Genomic DNA, 23,150 nt, shown 5'->3' with positions numbered 1-23,150 from the left:
GTTTAACTACAACTGGATAACTGTTGAATTTGATTACATTACAGTGACCAAAATGTTCATATTAGTGCAGCCTTAGTTTCCACACAGAATGTTGCAATAACTGCCACATTAAACTCATAATCCACAGAGAGACGTGTATGAAGTGGGTCCTCTATGCTGTTTATACTCACATCACGTCAACAGAGGTGTTTTTTTCTGATCCGATTTGACCGATTTTACGATTTTTTTGCGTCGGTCTTGTGCATTAAAGATTTTATGTGCACAACTGTGCACCGTAATCAGCGTATTTTCAGGGGAAAGCACATAAACGCAGCAGATTCTGCTTTTTTCTCCATCCTCTGCCTCTCAAATTCCCCAAAGAGCGGTGAAAGAGCATTCCTGCCACCCAAGCACTTTCTGTCAGACGCATCTGTTAATGCAGCCGCTTGATAAAATACATATTGCCAAAGACACAGGGACAGGGACCATGTGGGATCTGATTTGGCGGAAGAAAGTCAATTGCATGTAATTTCTCCTCATGGCTCCCACAGGAGGGCCAAGTATATAATAAATAAATGAATAAAAATACACCGGTGGACCAATGCTTTTAAAGCCGTCATTTGATACTTTTGTCAGATGTATTTTTTTTCCTTTAACTGGGGGCTATAAAGGCAGCAAAGTCCTTGTGTGCTCTCTGATCATGACTTTGAAAAATGTGTCTGGCTGTGGCGCTAATGTATTCAGCTAGTTTAAAAAAAAAAGGGGGAGAAAAAAAAAACAAAAGTGCTTTCGTTTGTTCTAAGTTTCAGTTTTAGTATCCAAAGGCTCGTGTAAGCCACGGCACACATTTTTATCAGTTGTTCGTTGCGGGGCTAAATATTTACTTATCATTAAACGAATGAACCTTAATTCAGGAGACTAAGCACCTTATGTTCGCTGCGTTCACTCACACTCTAATGAATGTATGCAAATCCATCATAAATCTGAAGATTAGCAGAATCATTTTGTGGTGCTCGGGAGGAAAAGGAAAAAAAAAAAAATAAAAGCACAAAAAGAGAGCGCTGACGGCACGTTTACCGAGTCCGCCGCAGATATCCTACCAGCTCCCGGCCTGTTCTTTTTTCTAAACTGAAACAAAGAGGCGGAAAGATGAAGGAGGGTGAATTGTTTTATCTGACAGGCCAAGGTCAAGGCTGGAGAACGATTATGCTGGAGCTTCCCCAGCTAAAGGGGTCACCATGTCAAAGTTCACAGCGCTTCGGATGAAGTATCATAAAAAATGCAGCGGGGTACAGAAAAGGAAGGGACGTGGGCGTGTGAGAGGAGCGGGATGGCGGAGCTATTTTGGAAAAATTGTTGAGCTGTTTATTTGCAAGTCATTGGAGCTGAAGTAATACACCCTGGGAATTGCCACCGAACACAGCGCTGCAACATCTGCTGTCCCTAAGTGAGTTAGTGCACGTCAGACATCTTTATGTCACCGCAGAGCCGTGATGGATGCAGCCCTCTCGGAAAGCGTTGCGTAAAAATCTGCTCTGCCGTTTTGGCCGTTAAGTGAAATTACTATTTAAATTAATGGCGCTGTCACAGTTTATCTGTGCAAAGAATGAACGCTGATTAGGGTATTAAACAATTAGCAATTTATCATACTGGAGGTTGATGGTAATTATGGTAGCAATGGTTTACCCGAGTAAATAAACTGTGAGTCTCTTCCAGTTAGAGGGACATCAGAACTGGATGTTGGCTCGAGTCGCCTTTTTGCGCTGATCTGTAACCAGTTTGCCTGTTATGCTTATGGATGTGCAGGTGTTGGTGGTTTAAGATCGATGGAAAGGCTTATTCTGGTGCTCTAATGCTGTGGTGTGATTACAAGGAATGGAAGACAAGATGTTGATTTAGTGGTGCATTAAATAGAGACTAACTTCATTAGTTAAAGCATTTCACTCCGAGTTTTTGAGTGGACCAAAGAAATGGACTTTGTTATTTAAGAGAAATCAGATTTTAAATGTAGAGATTCATAAACAAATTCGTTCAGAGTGGTTTGATGTGAAGCGGTTCATTTTGGAGGAACACAGATGTCTTTACAGTGGTGGTGAAAAGAACCAGAACTCAACATCTACAACACAAATATAGACATTTTATTCACTATTCCTACTGTTCCATGAGCCTGCATGTGTTTTATATGTAATACTGGCAAAATAGCAGTAAATATAAAAACAATTGTTTTTTCATTTGGGACTGTTTTACATTGTTACACCCTGCTTGTTCCTGTCTGTCATGAATTGATCAGAAAAATACATTTAAGGCCAAAACCTTAATTCTAAACTATCACAGAACGAGGCCTCAGGCATCAGGCCGCGTATTCATAACCACTTCATATTAACTTTCTGTGAGGGAGCTTTTAGAGGCACTGGAAGGCCCAGAGCATGGAAAAGTGAAAGAGTTTGAAGTGATAAATAAATATTGTTAAAGTTTCAGGATGTACTGTTATCTAGCCAGTCCATGGATAAGCTGCAAACACAGCCTGTTTCTGTGATGTCACCAGAACCAGCTCATTTGCACATATCCACCTATTTGGCCCACAGCGGTTTAGCCCCGCCCATTCATAACGAAATAATGAGAAGTGCTTCTGCGCTGAGCGCTTGTTCCATAGTTTTTTGTACAATACGAGGCAGTCAGAACAGAGCTCATTCGTCTTATATCAGTATTTTAAGGCACTGTAACAAAAACGGGAAGGCTGGAAAAGATTTGTCTTCTCCTGTCACTAATTATCCCTCTTGAGAATCCAGGTTTTCATTATAACAGCGACACTGTGTTAGTAAAATCACATTTTCAGTAAAATAAATTATTTATTTATTTTAAGTTTGCATTGTCATGTTTGATTCCATCAGGCTGGGTTTAGCATCTTTAAGACTTTCATGTTACACTGTAATTAACATTTGAGTCAAAAAACAGTTCAGTAACAACAGAAAAGTCTCGTCTGGCCACACCAACAGTTCACTTAACCCTCTATTACTTGCACGTGATAAAAATGTTTTAATGTGTTTTTGTTAATATTTGAAAAAAAATATTTATTTTTTTAAAGTAGGGGAATTTGGTAAAAGTCGTACCATAGCACCATAAAATCTAAAAAAAAAAGCACCATAAAACGTAATTTTGCTCTAAAAACATAATTTTATTAAAAACAAGACCAACTTCTGCTTAGTGGAATGTACTACCCAATATTTACAAATACTGAAAATTAATACAATTTCATTTGGTATTTGGAATGTATGATAAAAACAACATCATAATAAGAATTCCGGGTCAGTATTTGTCCTTTCAAAGTAAAAGACCTTTTTTCACAATTAAATGGGAAAACACAGATTTTATATGACTGCTTTTTAGTAAAATTGAGATAAAGTAACTGTTGCCATATGGCAACACTGCAATAGAGGGTTAAGTACATCAGACCTGTGAGGTTGCAGTGGTGAACACTGTGTGCATCTCTTGTGTTTCGTGCAACAGGAAAAGCACAACAGCACGTGCTGACTGAGTCGGGTACTGCTCTGAAAGTACCAGTGCTTTTAAAGGTAACGGGAGAAGATGCAGGTTGATGGGTGTGAGAAAGTGACGGCTGATGGGAAGAGACAGGCAGAGCGTTTTTGATTTCCCTCAGCTGACCACATCCTTTTCATGTCTCCTTTCCTCATGCCGCACCGCACACTCCAGCTGACCAGGCTGATCAGAAACGTAGCGCCTCAGAGCTGTCGACAGTTGAGCCCGTTTCATAGCGCGGCGAGACAGAAGCATGTTTGAATGCTTGTGCGTGATTTTGTCTCTGTGTGTGTTAGAAACTGAGAGCTGGGCTGTCAGTATCAGTTGTGTTGGTAATATACTGACTATTTCAACGATTAATCAAGCAATCAGAGTTTTAAGGCCAAACAATGCAGAGACACTTGAAGGGGAAGTTGACCATTTTTTAAAATTTCTTCATAATTTAAATGGTTATGATGTAAAAAAGTCATACAGTGTGGTCTGATGTGAAACGCTCTGTTCTGGAAAACCGTACCAAGTCAGAATTGTTTACAGTGGTGGTGATAGGAACCAGACGTCTATTACATGAAATAGTTATGCATATGTTCATCACAGAGGGATTCATGCAGGGTGTTGTTCAGATACACCATTTTACAATGATTTAAATGTAATTAGAAAGGTTAATTTTGGTCATTTTGAATAGCGAATAAAACGGCTATGTTTGTGTTGGAGACGTCACGACCCCTGGTTTCCATCAGCACCACTGTAAAGAAATTCAAGTCAGTAAATTTCTCTTCAGTGCACCGTTTCTCATTAGACCACAAATGTGTATCACCACCATGCAAATGCCGACTAATCATCGCTCAAGAAGATCTATTTTGATCAAAGAAAATCAAGTAATCAAGCCCTAATTTAAAGTGACAGCATCTCCAGCACTTTGTTGATAAAGATGGCAGATCCTACTCAGAATATAGTCAGAATGACTGAACCTAAACTCACATACAAATATGTGACCCTTAAACAGCCATTTGAAAAGCAGCTTGAGTAACCAGTTTGGTCTTATATTTAGTGGGTTAAGTAAGTGCGTGGGGTGCATTAATATTTTTTTTTTAATTTTTACATTTCTCTATGTACATGGTATGTTTTTGATATACATTTGATTTATTTATATATTTATTTATTTTATTTTATTCTTAACCAAATTTCTCTCCACTTTATTCATGACCAATTCCTCACTGGGTAGGCCCTTGCAGCTCACAGTGCTACCAAGCTGCTAGGGAGAAGGTTAGCATGGGCTTCATCTGAAACATATGAAGACAACATGCTAAGTCAGCTCAGTGTGCTTGGAGGAGAGTGCTAACTGCCAGATACCCATGTTGGCTAGCATTGCAGAGTGATTGAGAAAGAGAGTGGACCATCCTACTGTTGCTACCAAAGCTCTCTCTTTTTGCCCAGGGTCTGGACATTTCTAAGTAACTCTAATATTGTCGATACTATTGCGCTAATTACTGTCTGTGATTTAATGTCATCAAAAAGTATTAAAAGAATCAAAGAATATCAACAAAAATGAAAAAGGGTAAAAAGGAATGAAAGAGACTTCAGCCGCTGAGTTTATGTGGAAGAAAGGAAAAGGCCTTCGCTTAATTGAGCATCAAATGGCAACCACAATGGGAATATCATCTCAAAGCATCCTTTTTATCCCCCTGTGGGGCAATGAGGTAATCTCCCCACCCCATTTACACAATTCCGTACCGTTTTAGTCCCCATCATGTTGAACACCTTTTTTGGTAACCTTTAAAACCCACTCTGGTCTGACTCTTACCAGACTGTTCCCTCCTTACAGGGCCCTCTTGTGCAGCTCTCCATAGGGCCATCTTACACAACCCTCTATATACGTAGAAGAGTGACCCTCAGCTATAACTTAACATCTGGTCCAGCTCCCTTCTGTGGGCCCAGAAGCTCTTCCCCCGTTAGAGAGTCTGCTGCATTCAGTCCATAGTCTGCTTCCCTGTATTACCTTTTTAGGAGGGCTCCAAACTCTCTGGTCAGCCAATATTGTATTCAGTCTTTTCCATCACCACCCACCCAGAAACAGTGAGGTTAATTATGATCTCTTGGACTTCTGGCCACGGGTGGCTGTGGCTTTGCTGGGGATCGACCTCGCGATCTCCCTCAAAGGGTTTTGCCGTCTTTCTGAGCATTATGAAAGACATTGCTGTTATGTGTGTGCATTGCGTAGGGATGGCCTGCTGTGGAGAGCAGTACATCAACACGTCCACCTCTGTATGCTGTCATGGTCCAGAGCTGCAGCCCAAGGTGCATGTGCTCGAGAACAGGACAGCGTCACAGAAGTGCTGCTGGACGGAGCTGATTCAGCAGGATGAAGAGTGCTGTAATGGAGTGGGCTTCAACCCACACGAGACCGTGTGTGCCGACACGGCCCCGCACGGCGCTCTCATTCAGGTAAAGCACGTCCTTACTCACCCACAGAGCCGCTTACACCACCGATAACCAACTCTGGCACTGGAGGCCCACAGTTCGGCACAGTTTACCGGTTACAAAACTCCTCACTCCACTCAAGAGGAGCTCAGTATGATTATCTAAGGTGCAAAACTGTGGCTCTCCAGCCGCACTGGCATGATAATATTCAGTTATATGCAAAATATGGGGGCTTCTAGTCAAATTGCATGTTTTGTTGATTGAAAATAAGTTAATACTTTCTCTACAGAGACGCACTTCTGCACACTTTAGTGCACAAATACTGTTTATTTGGAATATTTAATATATTGAGACATGAAATGTGGTCTGTGCAAAGGTTACACATTTTATATTTTATAATCTATTTTTTCCAAGATACAAATGAATAGAAACTGAAACATTTGCAGCAAAATGTCACATTTAAGTTCCCTGTAGAGGACGTGTTAACTTAGTTTCACGTAAAAAATCAACGAAACGTCGTCACCAGAGAATTTTTGCATACATCTGTATGTTACAAATGCTGTGATGAGTAATGGTGAATGAAAGCTATAGTTTGACATATACACTGACTGGCCACTTCATTAGGTCCACCTTGTGTCTGCACTTTTTGTCCATTTTATCAGCTCCACTTACTATATAGGTGCACTCTGTAGTTCTACAGTTACAGACTGTAGTCCATCTGTTTCTCTGATACTTTGTTAGCCCCCTTTTACCCTGTTCTTCAGTGGTCAGGACCCCCATGGAGCCTCACAGAGCAGGTACTATTTGGGTGGTGGATCATTCTCAGCACTGCAGTAACACTGACGTGGTGGTGGTGTGTTAGTGTGTGTTGTGCTGGTCTGAGTGGATCAGACACAGCAGTGCTGCTGGAGTTTTTAAACACCTCAGTGTCGCTGCTGGGCTGAGAATAGTCCACCAACCAAAAATATCCAGCCAGCAGCGTCCTGTGGCCAGCATCCTGTGACCACTGATGAAGGACTAGAGGATGACCAACACAAACTGTGCAGCAGCAGATGAGCTATCGTCTCTGACTTTACATCTACAAGGTGGACCGACAGGGTAGGAGTGTCTAATAGAGTGGACAGTGAGTGGACACATTGTTTAAAAACTCCAGCAGCACTGCTGTGTCTGATCCACTCGTACCAGCACAACACACACTAACACACCACCACCACGTCAGTGTCACTGCAGTGCTGAGAATGATCCACCACCCAAATAGTACCTGCTCTGTCCTGTGGGCGTCCTGAGTTTATTTGAGATTACTCAAAAACTTGATTTTTGATGCGTGTCCTGATTTAGAAATGTAGTTTAAATAATGTTAATTGCTGAGTTTTATCTTTCTTTACTGGATACATTAGTTTTGCAGCTCCATTACAGACTAAAGAAGCAAACGTCAGAAACCAAACCTGTCCTGACTGGTCAGCTACATTAGGGATTAACCGAAAATTATAATAATAATATTCTTAATTTGCTTGTTACCAAGTTAGCTCCTAAAAGCTGGGCAGTGCTGTACAGACAGTTAGTGAGCTAACTGTGACCCCAGTAGCCTTCCTTTGTTGTTAGCCACATTAGCATCCCTGGGTTGAAGTGTTCCTTTAAGTTGCCACACAGTGAAGCAGAGGTGAGAAATATGAGACGGAGAGGCGTGATGTATGTGCTCATCTCGTCAGGAAGCGGGAGCTCGCACTCACACTTCATTAATCAGATTTGCTCTCTGTAACACGGGCGCATACTGCACCCAGCTTGAGCTCGCCAGCCAAAGAGAGAGTGTGAAGAAAAGCAAACCGGGGTGGCGGTCATTAACTTGTAATTATGTCATTAAGGGGCATCCGCGCTATTCATTGAGGCATAGGGCTTTGCGCACACCCGCAGGCTGGGGTAGTTTGACACCCAACAGTTATCTGATGACTGTTGTCACTAATGAGCATGTGTGTGTGTGTGTGTGTGTGTGTGTGTGTGTGTGTGTGTGTGTTTATGCATGTGTGTGCGTCCTTTAGGAAAAGTGCCGTCCCAGCGTCCTTTGTCCTGCATCTTCCGCCTCGGGGGCGTACTGCGGCTCGTGTGATTTTAACCCCGCTCAGTTCATCTGTGCCTGGGTGCCGGGCGAGCCAGACGCCCCATCAGCCACTCGCATTCCCAGTAGCTCTCCTCAAGCACCTCCAGCACCCTCAGCCACAGCCCACGGCCAGCTCTGCCCAACCCCTGAGGAGCTTGTCTATAGCGGAATGGCTAACAGATACATTTTTACAGGTATTCAAGCTAAAGTCTCCCAAACGATGGTGATGTTGGTGGTGGTATTTTGATACGCTGGGAGTTGCTGGTGACATTTTAAAGGAGTACAAACTGCATTTGTTGTTGTCGGAAGAAAACCTCGTATCTCCAAAACGGTAACTTTACAGGAAAAGGAAAAAACCTACTTTCCTTTCATGCAAGTCAATGGAACCAGACTTTTTTCTAAGTAATGTTGGGCCGTTTCTTTTGGTCCATTCATGAAATTTACACACAATGTAAAGAACAACAGACATTTTCAAATTATGTCAAAAATTAAAAAACGACAGAAATGGAAATACGAGGTTTTCTTCCAACAGCAGCGATATGCCCCCCTTACAGGACATACTGCCTCATCGTGCACTCTCCACTCACTCTGTATATATGTATATTATATTTATACTTGCATATCTATATTTATTTACTACTATATACCGTCCTTCTGCGCTTTATATGTAAATAATACTGTATTTTGCACTTCTGGTTAGATGCTAACTGAATTTCGTTGGCTCTGTGCCTGTAACTCTGCACAGTGTCATTAAAGCTGAATCTAATCTAATCTAATCTAAACTATGGCTGGGCAATAGGGTGATGTAATTGGGTACCAGCGGTGATAACCCAGTGCTGATTCTGGATTATCAATAATCGCTCATGTTGGGAAAGAGAATTGATTAACCAGATTGGTCTAATTTACTTTGAATCAACTTTCCAAATAATATCAAATAATAGACTCAGACTATACACAGCAAAGATAACAGCTGCAACAGCAGTGGTGGGGTAGACTGCTACAGTTCTGCTGAAGTCATCATTGTTATTATTATTTTTTTTTTCACATAAAAGTATATTTTTTTTAGATTACGCTCGCCACTGTTATAAATTAGCATACAGTACTGTGCAAAAGAGACCAACCTTCATGTATTTATTTTCCAATCAAAATGGCCAGTAAATACAAGTTATTTATTATTTTTCAGCGTCTGGAAAAGAGCAAGAATTTTATAAGACAATTACACAGCAGACTTGACAACTAACTATAATTTATATATTTTTTCAGTATTTGTTACGTCTACTCTTTATTATAGCTCTTCTTTTCAGGAGACTTGCTTTCAGTTTGTCAAAGAACCTTGTGTGGATGTTTTTGCACAGCACCAAAGTTTATATATAAGTTTACATGTTGTAACTCAGTATTAATTATTTCTCATTTGCAACTCATTGAAACAAGTGGAAGTTCTGTGGAAAGCACAGACTCTAAACTTTGAATTGACATTATATTAGGATGTACAGCTCTGCACAAAAGTCAGAAATCACCCTTTATTTATTTAAGTTCTAGTCAAAACAGCCGTTATTTACAAGTTATTCATTTTTCAGTGTCAACAGTGTTTAATTTCAGCTTCCATTCTTTTTCAGAGACTTGTGTTCAGTTTTTCACAGAAATCAGAGATATTTTCCCACAGCTCTGAAGTTCGGTCTTAATAGTTGGTTGCAGTTTGTGCTTCTATGATTCAAATAATCCCAAACACATTCAATGATGTTGAGGTCTGGACTCTGGGGTGGTCAGTCCATTGTTCTGAGAACAACAGCAGCTTCTTTGTTCGCAAATTTCCTTCCTTTTCTCAGTAACGGCTTCTTGACAGCTACACGTTTCTTCAGACCTATAGCTGAGTTCTCTTTTCACAGTGACTTTAATTCGAAGCGAGAGTGGAGCTTGATTTTCTCCTGTCTCTCTAAGATTAAAGCTTTCTTTGCTATTTATTGTAAAAGATTCCATCATTTTCTGAACTCCAGTTTTGGAATCTCCTGGTTTTTAACTGATTTTCCTTAGACGTTTGCCATCTAACCTCAGAAAGATCACCTGAAAATGAATAACTTGTACTTAATGGCCTTTTTGGCTGGAAATTAAATTAATAAAAGGTGGTCTCTGACTTGCAGAGTGTAATATTGTCATCCGTCTGAACCTGACTCTTTCTTTAGAGGAGTCTCTACTGTGTTTTCTGCAGCACTAGTTCCCAGCCCTGGTTAATGGAGAACCCCACCCTGCATATTTTACACCTGATTTAACCAGTCAGCTAATTAAAGGGGAATTACACTAATTTTTTAAAAATTCTGCATAACTCAAGCCTTGAGGTGTAAATAAAACGATTCAGACTGGTTTATTATAAAATTGTTCTTTGTAGAAAAAAAGACTGATTTCTTTACAAACTCAAAACTATTTTAAAACTATGTTTTAGGCATCAGGCGTTTCAGTTCATAACCGTTTTGTGTAACAACTTTCTGTAATATAGCTTTTAGAATCATTAAACCCGGACGTTTGGTTCCTGTCGTCACCGTTGTGAACAATCCTGGTCCAGTTCACATCAAACCACTCTGAATGACTTTGTCTACATCTTAACAATTTAATTATGCAGTAATTTTAAAATCCTTTTTAACGAGCTCTTTCTGTACTGCAGGACCAAAGTCAGCAGTCATTGGTCTAGACTCTAGAGCATCGGCTTCAGCCTGTATTCGTCTGGCCGAGGGGGGGAGCGTGCGTGTGCCTCTTTCAGCACGTTATTTATTTGGTTAGTTGCGTCTGTTTAATCAAGACTAATGCGGGAGTTGAGGGGGGCTGGCTGGCGTGAGGAGAGTGATTCTAGTCAGTGCTGTGCTGCCATCTGGGCACGGGCGTCTAAAGCTGTCGCGGCCCCACGCTCCTCCAGATGTTTCCCGCGCCCCCATACCCGCACCCCGCCGACGAGTGACACTGAGAGCGCTCAGAGAAACGCAGTGCAGAGATCAGCTCCCCAGACCCAGCAATATGGCCGTCCAGTTCTGTTAGTGATTGTGTCTGAGTCGCAGACTCAACTTCTTTGTGCTTCGTGAAATCTGTTTAATCACTTCTGCCAAAATAGACGCCACTCATTTTTTAAACAAGCATGGAGTCTGTAACATATGTCCTGTAGACCGTTAGCCAAGTAAAAATGAGTTTTTAATACCGCAACATAAGCTCTGGATTCTGATGACTCCTCTAAGGCAGACAATGCGTACCACATTCTCAGAGTTGGTTTAGGACAGCAGTGCTGCTGTTTTCAGTATCTCATACAGCTTTAAAGGGGCTGTCAAATCACTCTGTAGCCCTGTTTATGCATTTAGCTATAGACCCCTAGATGAACGTGTTATTGTCCACCAGATGAAGAACAGTGTTAGTCATTTTGATTGAGACTTTTTTGCCCATTTGTGTTTCCTCGTTTGGATTTGAGTTGTGTGGGATTGTATTAGAAGGTGCTGACGTCCCTTGAGCCAATCAGGTTTTTTGTCAGCAGCTGCTTTCAGTTAGTGTTGGGCGATATTCATGTTTAATACCTTTAAATCGGGGGTATCCGAACTTTTTTCCAAAGAGGGCCAGATTGTACCGTGTCAAAATTCCTCCGGGCTGAACTATTATTCACAAATGATTCAAAATATTAATTTTTTTAAAAATCAGAGCAAAGAATCTGGGCTGTCTGTGAGCTGCTATGTTTCCTATCTCTGTGTAAAAGATGCACAAGCCTCTTTTTATTCTTGGATTATTCATTCAGAACAGTGTGGCTCGACAGTCACTTACACTACAAATCATTAAACTGTAAAAGAGTAACAGTAAACATGTCTAATGTATTAAATATATTTCTATTTAAGTGTTTACTTGTTGCAAAAATATCATTTGTGAGACAAACTAAATAAAAATCTATACATTTTTGGTTTTGTTAGATAATGTTCTTTACATATCAAATAAGCACAGCGACCACATGCAGAAATTACTTTACTAAACGAGACAAGCAGATCAAACAACATAAATAGCCATTATTGATCCGCCTTAAGGGGTTAATATTTACTTATTAAGTTTGATAAGAGGTTTTCCATCTCGCCAAAATCTCCGGTTCTCAGTGTTAGTTTGAGCTTTGTGGCTGCAGTCTGGACTAAACGTGGTCAGTAAATGAAGCTGCAGGTCAGTCAGAGAAGAAAGGCTCTTAAACTTTAGCTGAATTTGTTACTGCAGTGCAGCGTTACACTGTAATCTTACAGCACTGCCATCAGGTGAAAGGAAGAACTGCAGTGTACTGGCTGATGGGCCAGTTATAACACACTCTAAAACAGAAGAGACGGGAGGACACAGTGTCCATGATTCCAAAAAGGATTTCAAATTTTGATTTGTCGTACCACAGGACACTTTTCCACTTCCCCTCAGTCCATTTTAAATGAGCTCCGGCCCAGAGAAGGTGGCAGCATTTCTGGATTCTGTTTATATTTGGTTTCTTCTTTGCGTTTTAGAGTTTTAACTTGCATTTGTGGATGCAGCGACGAACTGTTTTCACAGACAGTGGTTTTCAGAAGTGTTTCTGAGCCCATGCAGTGATTTCCTCTACAGAATCATGTCTGTTTTTAATGCAGTGCTGTCTGAGGGCCCAAATATCACGGCCAGTAAATACTGGTTTTTGTCCTTGACCCTTACATACAGAGATTTCTCCAGATTCTCTGAATCTTTTAATGAAATCTCTAAGTTCTTTGCTATTTAACATTGAGGAATGTTATTCTTGAATTGTTGCACTATTTGATTGTGCAGTCTTTCACAGAGTGGTGAACCCTCCTCATCTTTACTTCTGAAAGACCTCATGTTACCGACCTGTTGCCAATCAACCACCAAGTGTTTTCTTTTTAGCATTATACAACCTTACCAGCCTTTTGTTGCTACTGTCCCAACTTTTTGGGAACGCGTTGTTGGCATCAAATTCAAAATAGGCATATATTTTTCAAAATCAATAAATTTTTCTTAGTTTCAACATTTGATTTGTTGTCTTTGTACTATTTTCAATTAAATTTGCATTATTTAAACATCATTGCCTTTTGTTTTTATTTACATTTTGCAGTGTCCCAACTTTTTTGGAAATGGGGTTGTATTTGCAATTGAGTTGCCAGCTCCTTTAATGTGACCAATGTATTAGTTTCAAAAGAACTGCAGCCAAACACTCTTCTCTGCTCTGACGTAAGCAGCCTGCCTAACTCCAGCAATGCTAGATCCCACAAAACCCATCTCAGTGATTTACACCCACGACTCCCCATCCGCACACACAGACACACATTTACAACAAACTGCTGTTGCACCGATAAAGAAAAGCATGGCAGTAAACAGGGAGGTCCCTGGCCACTCTTGAAAGCAAAGCCTTGTTTTAGTGTGGATGCTTCCTCACCCTTCTGTGGCGTCATAAAGGGCCTGTATCACATACGGTCTAATCCAGCTCTAGAATAGATTATTGGCGTGTGTGCACATGTTCTGTTTTATGTATATGATGTCCTCTGTTATGTGTGTGTGTGAACATTACTGCTGTTGTGTTACAGATACAGAGTTGGAGCCCTACACCCGCTATGAGTACAGGGTTGGGGCGTGGAACAGACACGGCCGTGCCTTTAGCCCCGCCTCTCGCATCACCACAAAAGAGGACGTGCCTAAAGGAGTCCCACCCCTACGCTGGAGCCGTGTGGGCGTCCGTGATGACATCATCCAACTCAACTGGTCCCCACCATTCAGGTCCAATGGTAATAGTCACTTTCCCTTAATATATAATAGTAATAAATGGTTATAAGGTGATAGTTTGTCAACACAAATACTTACACAATCAGCCAAGAGTCTTCACATTTAATTTTATGGCTAAGTTAGGTAAGAAATAATGGAAGCTTAAACCCATTTAGCATTATCCACACTGCGCGCCTGAATTATTGCACACCTCAAAATTGAGAGTTATATACTTAAATACTATCAGTTGATGTAGTATGCAAATATTGGTAAGTTTCAAAACATACTATACGCTCACCAGTCCATGCAATCTGTACACAGTTTTGGCACCCCTGGTTAAATTTTAAATATATATATATATATATATATATATATATATATACACACACACACATACACACACATATGGTCTGTACAAAAGACAAAAGTTATGGCACATTTTATATTTTATGCTTTATTTTTTTTTTCAATATTTTAAACTTAGCAAATAAAGAGAAATTGTGCAATAACATTTTCAGAAAAATGCCTTATTTAAGTTAAAGCTGTAAAAACAACTTAGTTTGTGATGTCACAAAAAACAAAACCTGCCGCAGTTTAGCTCCGCCCATTCATTTAAATGTTAGAAGAAGTGTTTCAGCCCGGACTGCTTTTTGAATGAGGCACAACATGGGGGAACCAATCAGAACCGAGCTTAGTTAGATGTATCAGTCTTAAACCCACAGTAGCAAAAACAGCCCATTTAATTCTAAGGGATAAATAAGTTGGAAAGTGGTCATGTAAAAAAGAATTATGAATTATTGTACTTTTGTGCATATGCATGTTTTGTACTAAACCCATGCAGTGGATGCGGCGCTTTTAAACAGTAGCAGCACCTCTTTGAAGACCCAAATGTGTCTGTAATTTTGTGTGGCATCATGCAGACTGCATGGCTTGCTGGGTTAGCCTTGTAGCTCCATAATATCGTGTCACATGGTTGTTTAGTAAAAGGCTGTGTTAAGTAAATAGTTAAAGCAAAGAATAACAAAGAATTCCCGAAAAAGCACCACAATTAATAAGGGATTAGAAATATGTTTAATATGTTTCCAGTCAAAACAGTCATTAAGTATCAAGCTGTCGTCTTTCAGGAGCTATATTGAGGAGATTATATCTAACATAACCCACTCGCATGAGGAAGGGGGAAAGGACAACAAATCAAGCTCCACTCTTGCTTTAGACTAAAAAAATCCACAGGTGTTTCTGTCAATTCGTCTACTTTGAGAAGACAGCTTGGTGCTGTGGGTCTGAAAGAATGTGTCGCTGACAAGAATCTGTTCCTGAAAAAAGGGAGAAAATTTGCAAATCAAACAACGAAGCTGCTGGTGTTCTCGGAACAAAGGACTGACCAGCCCAGAACCCAGACCTCAACATCAGTGAATGTGGGATCACTTGAATCATGAAAATACAACTGACTCAACCAGCTTCTGAGACTGAACTTGGAAAAATATCCCTGCAATATTACTCTGAAAAACTGAACGCAAGTGTCCTGAGAAGAATGGAAGCTGTAATGAAGGCTAAACACTGAAAAATATATATTTAGTTTTCATTCTGTTTAATATGTTTTCTGGTTGGTTTCTAATGCTGGAAATGGAATCATTTGTACTTAATGGCTGTTTTGACTGTAAATTAAACAAATGAAATGTGGTCTCTGACTTTTGCACAGTGTAAACATGCTGCCAGTTGTAGCCAGGCCATTGTTGTTATGCTCGAAAGTCGTCGTTGTTGCTGTACTAGAAACTGCCTGCAAGTTAGTTACACGGAATTCCTGATTAGGCCTTTAATCACGAAGGAAGTCAGTTTGGCTAATCTGCTTGCGTCGTGACTCTGTACATTTAGCCTCATTTCTACAATAAACTAGAATCAACCCTTTTTTGCCTCTGATAATAACACAGTGGCTGGGGCGAAGTGTATCAGACTGATTGGTGCAGCGGCGCGCCACTGAAGACGCCGCGGTTACTGTTGTTAATCTGCATTGCGTGGCGGAATAATTTATGAATACCCGAATTCACATGCGCATAAACACGGCGCTAAGTAGAAATAACAAGCTCCGTTTGAGGGAACTTCTGGACCACTTAATATGTAAAGAAACATGTTGATTGCTCATTAGGACTCCATTCTGCTCTTTAATCAGACGCCTCACACCCAATCTGCTGTGATTTCAGTGGAACTTAGTCGTCCGCCTCCTCACACTGACTAAGAAGCGAGAAAGAAACACAGGGAGAGAGAAAGAGAACGATGGGATGACAGGAAATTGAGCCCTATCTTCCTTCTTTCCTTCCTCGTTCTGTCTAACGTGTGTATTTGTGTCATTCTAGGTGAGATCAGCCACTACATAATCCTGCGGGACGGACAGGAGCGTTATCGTGGAAATGAGCAGAGCTTTACTGATGCTGGAGGAATCCGGCCTTTCCAAGAGTATACATACCAACTGAGGGCGTGCACTTCGGCCGGCTGCACAGACTCCGCCAAAGTGAGTGTGTCTAACGTACTGCTGTACATGAATTAAAGGGGAATTACACCATTTTTTCAAAACCTATACATAATTAAGTTGTTGATATGTAAACAAAGTCATTCAGAGTGGTTTGATGTGAAATGATTCATTGTAGAAAAAAATCTTTGGCTCAGATTGCTTTACAGTGGTGTTGATAGGAACCAGAGGTCACAGTGTCTACAAATATAGCAATTTTGTTTACTATTCAAAACACTCAGAACTTTGAGTTTTTATATGTTGATGATGGTAAAATAGAGGTAAATCTGAAAAATAAGTTTTCTTTGGGGACTGTTTTGCCTCTCGACACCCTGCACATACATATCTGCCCTGAATAGGTTGTAGAAAATAGATTTTAGGTCAAAACCTTCCCTCAGAAATATCATAAAAATATATTGGCCATCAGGCAGTGTATTCATAACCATTTCATGCAGTAACCTTCTGCAAGGGAGCTGTGAGAGGCTTTAAATGCTTTGGACGTCTGGTTCCCATCACCACCAATGTGGACAGTTCTCACTCTGTAAGTTTCTCTAGAGTAGAGCATTTCACATCAGACCACTCTGAGTGACTTTGGTACATCTTAAAGATTTTATTATGCAGAATTTATAGCATAATATTATGCAGAAAAATTACTTTCAAATTGTAGAATGTTCATATTGAAACTAGTGATGTCAGACTGCTGTGTCTGATCCACTCGCACCAGCACAACATACACTAACACACCACCACCACGTCAGTGTCACTGCAGTGCTGAGAATGATCCACCGCCCAAATAGTACCTGCTCTGTGAGGGTCCATGGGGGTCCTGACCACTGAAGAACAGGGTAAAAGGGGGCTAACAAAGTATCAGAGAAACAGATGGACTACAGTCTGTAACTGTAGAACTACAAAGTGCACCTATATAGTAAGTGGAGCTGATAAAATGGACAATGAGTGTAGAAACAAGGAGGTGGTCAGAATGTTATGCCTGATCGGGGTATGTGTAAAAATGCTACATCACTAAAAGAAAGGAACAGCCTCGTTGTGGTGGCAGTAACTGCTAAATGCCTCTTGAAGCCCTTTTTAACCCTATAGAACTCCTAACTCCTTAAACAGTAGGCTTTTTATCCCACTGTTATTCTTTAGGCTCATTATTCACTCACTGCTGTGAATAATCTGAAGCCACTATGAAACTAACATGCAGTTATATAGTAATATGTAAATATGAGTGTGGAATTGATGTTTGTGCCCACATACGGGCCCTTGTAGTTTAAGGGGTTCAGCCCAGCGTAGTTGTTGCTGTTCCCTCACTTCCCTTAACTTCCACACAGCACTCATAGAGAAATTCATAGAGAAATTAATTCTCGCGGCCCTGCTCCTGCCGTCTGGGTACAAAGTGCTGAGCCCACTGGATATGTCTGATAGCAGCCTCGTTGTTCCTCAGGAGCCTCTATCTGAGCCACATCACAGTTATCTCCCAGTAATTGCTGTCCGCACCAGATGAAAGAACAAACCAAACTCTCCTTCTGTCCCATTTTAGATCAGGTGATTATTGCCCTCCGAGGTTTGCGGAGGGAACAGCCGGAGTGGTGGAAGTGAGAGGAAACGACACTTTCCTTGCCGCAGTTAGAATGCACGCTCACAGCTCCAGGCCCGCAAACCGCCGACTGTCCAGTTCCCCTTCCTTCCCTCTTCTACCGCAGTTTCGCTGCATCTTAAACTGAGAACTTCCACTGTTTCACTCGCCACTTTTAGTATAGCTCACACTGGGAAATGAGCATGATGTAGCACACTGTTAATGCTGTTAATACCTGGATGATGTACAGGAACAGGAGGAGAAGAGCCACTAGAGCAGGGGTCTTTAATTAAAATTCAGTAAGGTCCAGTTAGAGAAAATTTCCTCAAGCGAAGGTCCGAAACATCATAATGTCTAACCTGCATCATGATTCAGTGCCATATACTGTTTACTGAAGTAGCCTAGTAGGTATATCAACATCTTATACAGTCGACAACTGAATATCAAATCAAATAAAGTACAGTTCAGTCATATTTCAACAACATTTACTGTCAGTTTTCTCTTTTTAGGGCACGACATGTGAAATAACTTCCCTCTGACTCACTTTCTTCTCCGACTGCTGTGTCTCGCCTCGTCCCTCCCCTGTGTGTGCCTCACTCACTTGAGTCTCAGCGCTCATCGTAATGCACAGATCTGATTGGCTGAGTAGCGTCACGTGTGATATTTACAACACATGTGATTGGTCTGTGAGTCTCCGGCTGCTAAACCGGCACCGTAATGACTAGAAATGATTCGCCGATTAAAACAGGACCACCCCGTCGACATTAAATCATTCTCCCTAGTTCATTGGTTATAGGTCCAGGTCCGCATAGGACAGCATCTGGGTCCGGACCCGGACCACTGTCCGACTATTAGTGACCTCTGCACTAGAGAAAGCTACAGTTTGAGGTATTTCAAGATAGCATAACATAGACATAAATCAGGAGCCAAACGTTTATTGTAAAGCAAACAAATGGCTGTGTAAAGGCTTTTCAGGTGAAATTTGATAATATGAGCTGTTGCACAGCACAGGAAATGGAGGGAGAAACCCTCTTAAGAACAAAATTAAAGAATATTTATATATGAGCGCGTAACATAGGTGAACATTGGAACGTAGAGTATGTAACATGTAACACAGACCAGCATAACACAACACAGAGCATAGAACAGCATGTAACATAGACCAGTGTGGACTGAGTAACACAAACACAGAGTATGTGACAATTTGGAACAGCAGCCAATATTAAATAAGCAGTGCGAAAGAAAAAAAAAATATTCTCTGTAGTTTAGTTTGTTCTCTGTAGAGGATGTTTTAGCTTATTTGCACTTCAGCAAACATGAACAAAACATGTCTTGGACCAGGGGCTGTTTTGTGCACATGGCTGTATGTTGTAAAGGGGCTCCACACTGGGTACTTTGCATCAGTCATTATCTGGTTATTACAGAATCTGAAATATATCAGATAATTTCTTATTTTGTATTCTTCAAATTGTGTTATTGCTCCAAACTACAACAATAAATATCCTATTTTGCATTAAAATTAAGGAACTTCATCAATTTATGGCATCACAATAAAATAGAAACATCTACAGTGCTGTGAAAAAGTATTTGCCCCTCACCTGAATTCTTCTATTTTTGCTAATTTGTCACATTTAAATGTCATCATACAAATCATTTTATTATAAGATATAAACAGCACAATTAAACATAAAATGCAGCTTTTAAATTATCAATTCATTTATTGAAGATAAAGATTTATTCAACACTTGTATCACAAAGTAATTGCCCACCTAAACCTACTAACTGGTTGTGCCACAATAGGCAGAAACAACTGCAATCAAACGTTTATGATAACTTGTGATGAGTCTAATTGTGGCCCCACTCTTCTTCTGCAGAATTGTTTTAATTCGGCTACATTGGAGAGTTTTCAAGCATGTACTGTCCATTTAAGGGCAATAATCTTAATGGGATTCAGGTCAGGACTTTGACTCGGCCACTCCAGAACCTTCATTTTGTTTCTTTTGAGCCATTCAGAGATGGACTTGCTTGTGTGCTTCGGATTGTTGTCCTGCTGCATAGGTCAACTGCACTTGAGCTTTAGGTCACAAATTGACGGGCGGACATTCTCCTTCAACATTTTTATGGTTCCATCAGTTATGACAAGTCATCCTACCACCACCATGTTTCACTGCTGGTATGATGCTCTTATGGTGGAATGCAGATGCACCAGATGTAACGGGACCCACGTCTTCCAAAAAGTTCGACCTTTGACTCATCAGTCCACAGAATATTGTCCCGAAAGTCTTGAGGGTCATCTGGACGTTTTTGGCAAATGCAAGATGAGCCTTTGTGTTCTTTTTGTCAGCAGTGGTTTGGGCCCTGCAACTCTCCTGTGGAGGCAAGTAAGGCTTGCAGTTCTTCAGATGTTTGTCTGGGTCCTTTTTTGTCCTCTTGGATGAATCGTTGATGCAGTCTTGGTGAAATTTTGGTAGGCTAGTTACTCCTGGGAAGGTTCACCACTGTTCTAAGTCTCCATTGGTGGATAGCGGCTCTCACTGTGGTTCAAGTGTGGTGAGTCCCAGAGCCTCAGCAGCGGCTTTGTAACCTTTATATACTGGAAGATTTCAGTGACTTTCTTTCACATCTGTATTTGAATCTCTTTATAAAGTGACATCACATGCTGTTTTTTGAGACCTTCTCTGCTTCACGTTGCCAGACAGATTCTATTTAAGTGATATTTAGATTTAACAGGTGTGGCTAATGAAATCGAGCCCAATAGTTAATTGAATTTGGTTAACTCATTAACTTAGTGGCTAAGCGTCCCTCTACCCTTTGTTTGGAAGGACCTCTTGCCCCAAAGATCTAATTTTACATTTTTGTTGCACTATGAAAGATTTGGGGATTTGTAGACCTCTGTTGTGGAAATGTGTAATTGCATCCAACATGCGGAAGAATATTTTGTAAGGTTGGGTGTGCGTCGGACCCCTTCCCCGAGTGGATGAATTGGATGAATGCAAGTGCGTTAAAAAAGTATTCAATTACTTCCAGTTCAAATAATGGAACTGGAACAATGGAATTAATGTCATTGTCCTATTTTATTCATTTATTTTCGCCAGCTGTTTGACTTTTTGCCTCTAGCAAACATTGAAATACTTGTGTTTTGCTGCATCCAGCTCATTTGCAAAGCTTAGAAAAGCTAAATAGTGTAAAACATCCTGTGTACCATGAAGATGTCTTCAAATATTGTGACCATGTATTCTTGTATTCACCTTTAAGTATAAGAACGTAGTGCATAGCGGCTAAATTGAGACAGAGGGTGTGAGTGGAGTGAGTAGGGTGCGCTGGGGTGGGGGATTAACTTGTACACCTGCAAGCGTTGCCCAAACAGTTGCAATTATTGTCGGCCCCAATACAAGGGGAGCAATTACCCGCCGGGGCATGGGGCCGCTGAGCCGCCTCTGTCGCGGGGAATGAGGATGCTGATTTAATCTCAGCGGACACTCTGTAGGCTCACGAAAAGCACATCAGGCCACTGCCCGGGCCAGGCTGCAAACAAGCGGAGAACAGGGGAGAGGAGGCAAAAAAAAGAAAGAAAGAAAGAACCACCTTAACCACCTCTCACGGCCTTCTCCTAATAGTCTGCCACTCCTAAAGACAAGAACCGAAACCACTAGTGACATTCTATTAGAGTAGGATATCCAAGCCTCCATTAGGGCAAATTGCTCTGTAATTCTTTTGTGTGTGTGTGTGTGTGTGTGTGTGTGTAGGTGGTGGCAGTGACTGTCCAGGGGGTACCGGAGGGTCTTGCTGCTCCTTCAGTGATTGCACTAGGGTCCACAGCCCTGCACATCAGCTGGGTGGCCCCAGCCAAGCCCAATGGCATCATCCGCGAGTACCACGTCAATCAGAGCGGAGTGGGGGTCATCCATACGCACAGAGAGGGGGAGATGGCCTACACAGTCACAGGTATCACACCGTCTATGTGTGTCTGAAGTTTACCTTTGCTCTGAAAATGTTTTGGGAACTGTGATAACAATGATGTAACCAGTGTTAGGAGGGTTCATTTAAAAACATATTCAGGGAAAAATCCGAAAGATTGCTGTCTTAGAGCATCTGTTCACTTTTTTACTCTTGGATTACTAGTCTTTTTAAAATCGTGTATTACAATAAAAACAATAGAGAAACAATATTAACAACAGACTGATAACTCAGTGGTGTTTTAGGTTCACTTTTGCATGGTTGTTGGCTTTCGCTCACTAAGTTTCTCTGACTTGAACCAAATGAAACAGTGAGGGATGCATAGTTTTGTTAGAGCTGTGTGGAAGGGATGAGGCACATAAGCCTCGTGACTGGTGAGGGTAATGCTTATGGAAGTTTCTCCCAAGACTAGCATTGCCCAGTTCACACCAAAAGGGGAGACCTAATGTAGTGAGTGAGCGCACTAGGGTCCACTATGCTAGGTCATACTATCCATCACTCTTGGGCCGAATCCCATTTCACCCCTCGCCCCTACCACTGAGGCCTTGGCCCTCTGTTTTGTGCGTTCATGTCTAGGGGTAGCGTGTCCCAATTCTTGTTGAGATAGAGGGGGAGGGTGAAGTGTTGGGGCTACATGACCCTCTAAATGGAGGTTTTTCAGAGACTCCAAACAGAGAGTTATGAGAAAAAAGAAAAAACGGCGAGACAGAGAACAAGAGATCAAAGAAACCCAGAAATGTGAGAATTTTCTCCGTTAAAAAATTACGATAATCAATGTGTCTTAGTTTAATGTCATTTCAGTGTATCATGGTCATTTTCTTCATAACAAGCATAAAAAATCACTAATAGTATGCTAATGTCTCGGTAGCAAGCTAGCTAACTTTCCCATTCCACCTTAAATAGTCCAGCCTGAAGCGCCAGAATGTAACTGCTGCACTATTTAAGGTGGAACGGGAAAATTCTAACAAGAAGCTGGAGAATATCTGACTTCAGCTTCATATCACTGAAGAATTAGGGGTGGGTGATAATAAATAATTGCCCCCTCTTTGAAGATCATATGATCCCTAAATGTAACTAAAGCCCAGCAGTGAGGAGCTGAACTTGCTGTCACTGCAGACTGGCAGGGTCGCCTACAGAGCAGTGCTGGTAGCTGTTAATGAAGTAATGCTTTTTTTTTTTTGAGAGTTGTTCCATTTCATAGGGCAAGATTTCAACCACTACCCCTTGTAAGTCAGTTCCAAGGAGGTAGGGTGACCCTTGAAAACAAGGGGTAGGGGTAAAAAGAAGAAATGGGACTGGGCCTTGGATTACTTGTTTTAAAGTCATACATTAAAATAAAAACAAGAGTAAAG

At 41.1% G+C, this 23,150-nt stretch overlaps 1 protein-coding gene across 1 annotated transcript in view; it reads left to right on the top strand.

Annotated features, from left to right (window-relative positions):
- Positions 1 to 23,150, top strand: part of ush2a (Usher syndrome 2A (autosomal recessive, mild)) — a 399,698-nt gene that overhangs the window by 278,256 nt on the left and 98,292 nt on the right. The window contains exons 50-54 of the mRNA XM_036594065.1: positions 5,735 to 5,958; positions 7,971 to 8,223; positions 13,588 to 13,785; positions 16,114 to 16,268; positions 21,588 to 21,786. Coding sequence (XP_036449958.1) covers positions 5,735 to 5,958; positions 7,971 to 8,223; positions 13,588 to 13,785; positions 16,114 to 16,268; positions 21,588 to 21,786 — 1,029 coding nt within the window. The remainder of the gene's footprint in view (positions 1 to 5,734; positions 5,959 to 7,970; positions 8,224 to 13,587; positions 13,786 to 16,113; positions 16,269 to 21,587; positions 21,787 to 23,150) is intronic.

Source organism: Colossoma macropomum, unplaced genomic scaffold, assembly GCF_904425465.1.
Source record: "Colossoma macropomum unplaced genomic scaffold, Colossoma_macropomum, whole genome shotgun sequence".
NCBI classification, from domain to species: domain Eukaryota; kingdom Metazoa; phylum Chordata; class Actinopteri; order Characiformes; family Serrasalmidae; genus Colossoma; species Colossoma macropomum.
Note: the sequence above shows the minus strand (reverse complement) of the source record. Positions and strands in the feature narration are given on the sequence as shown.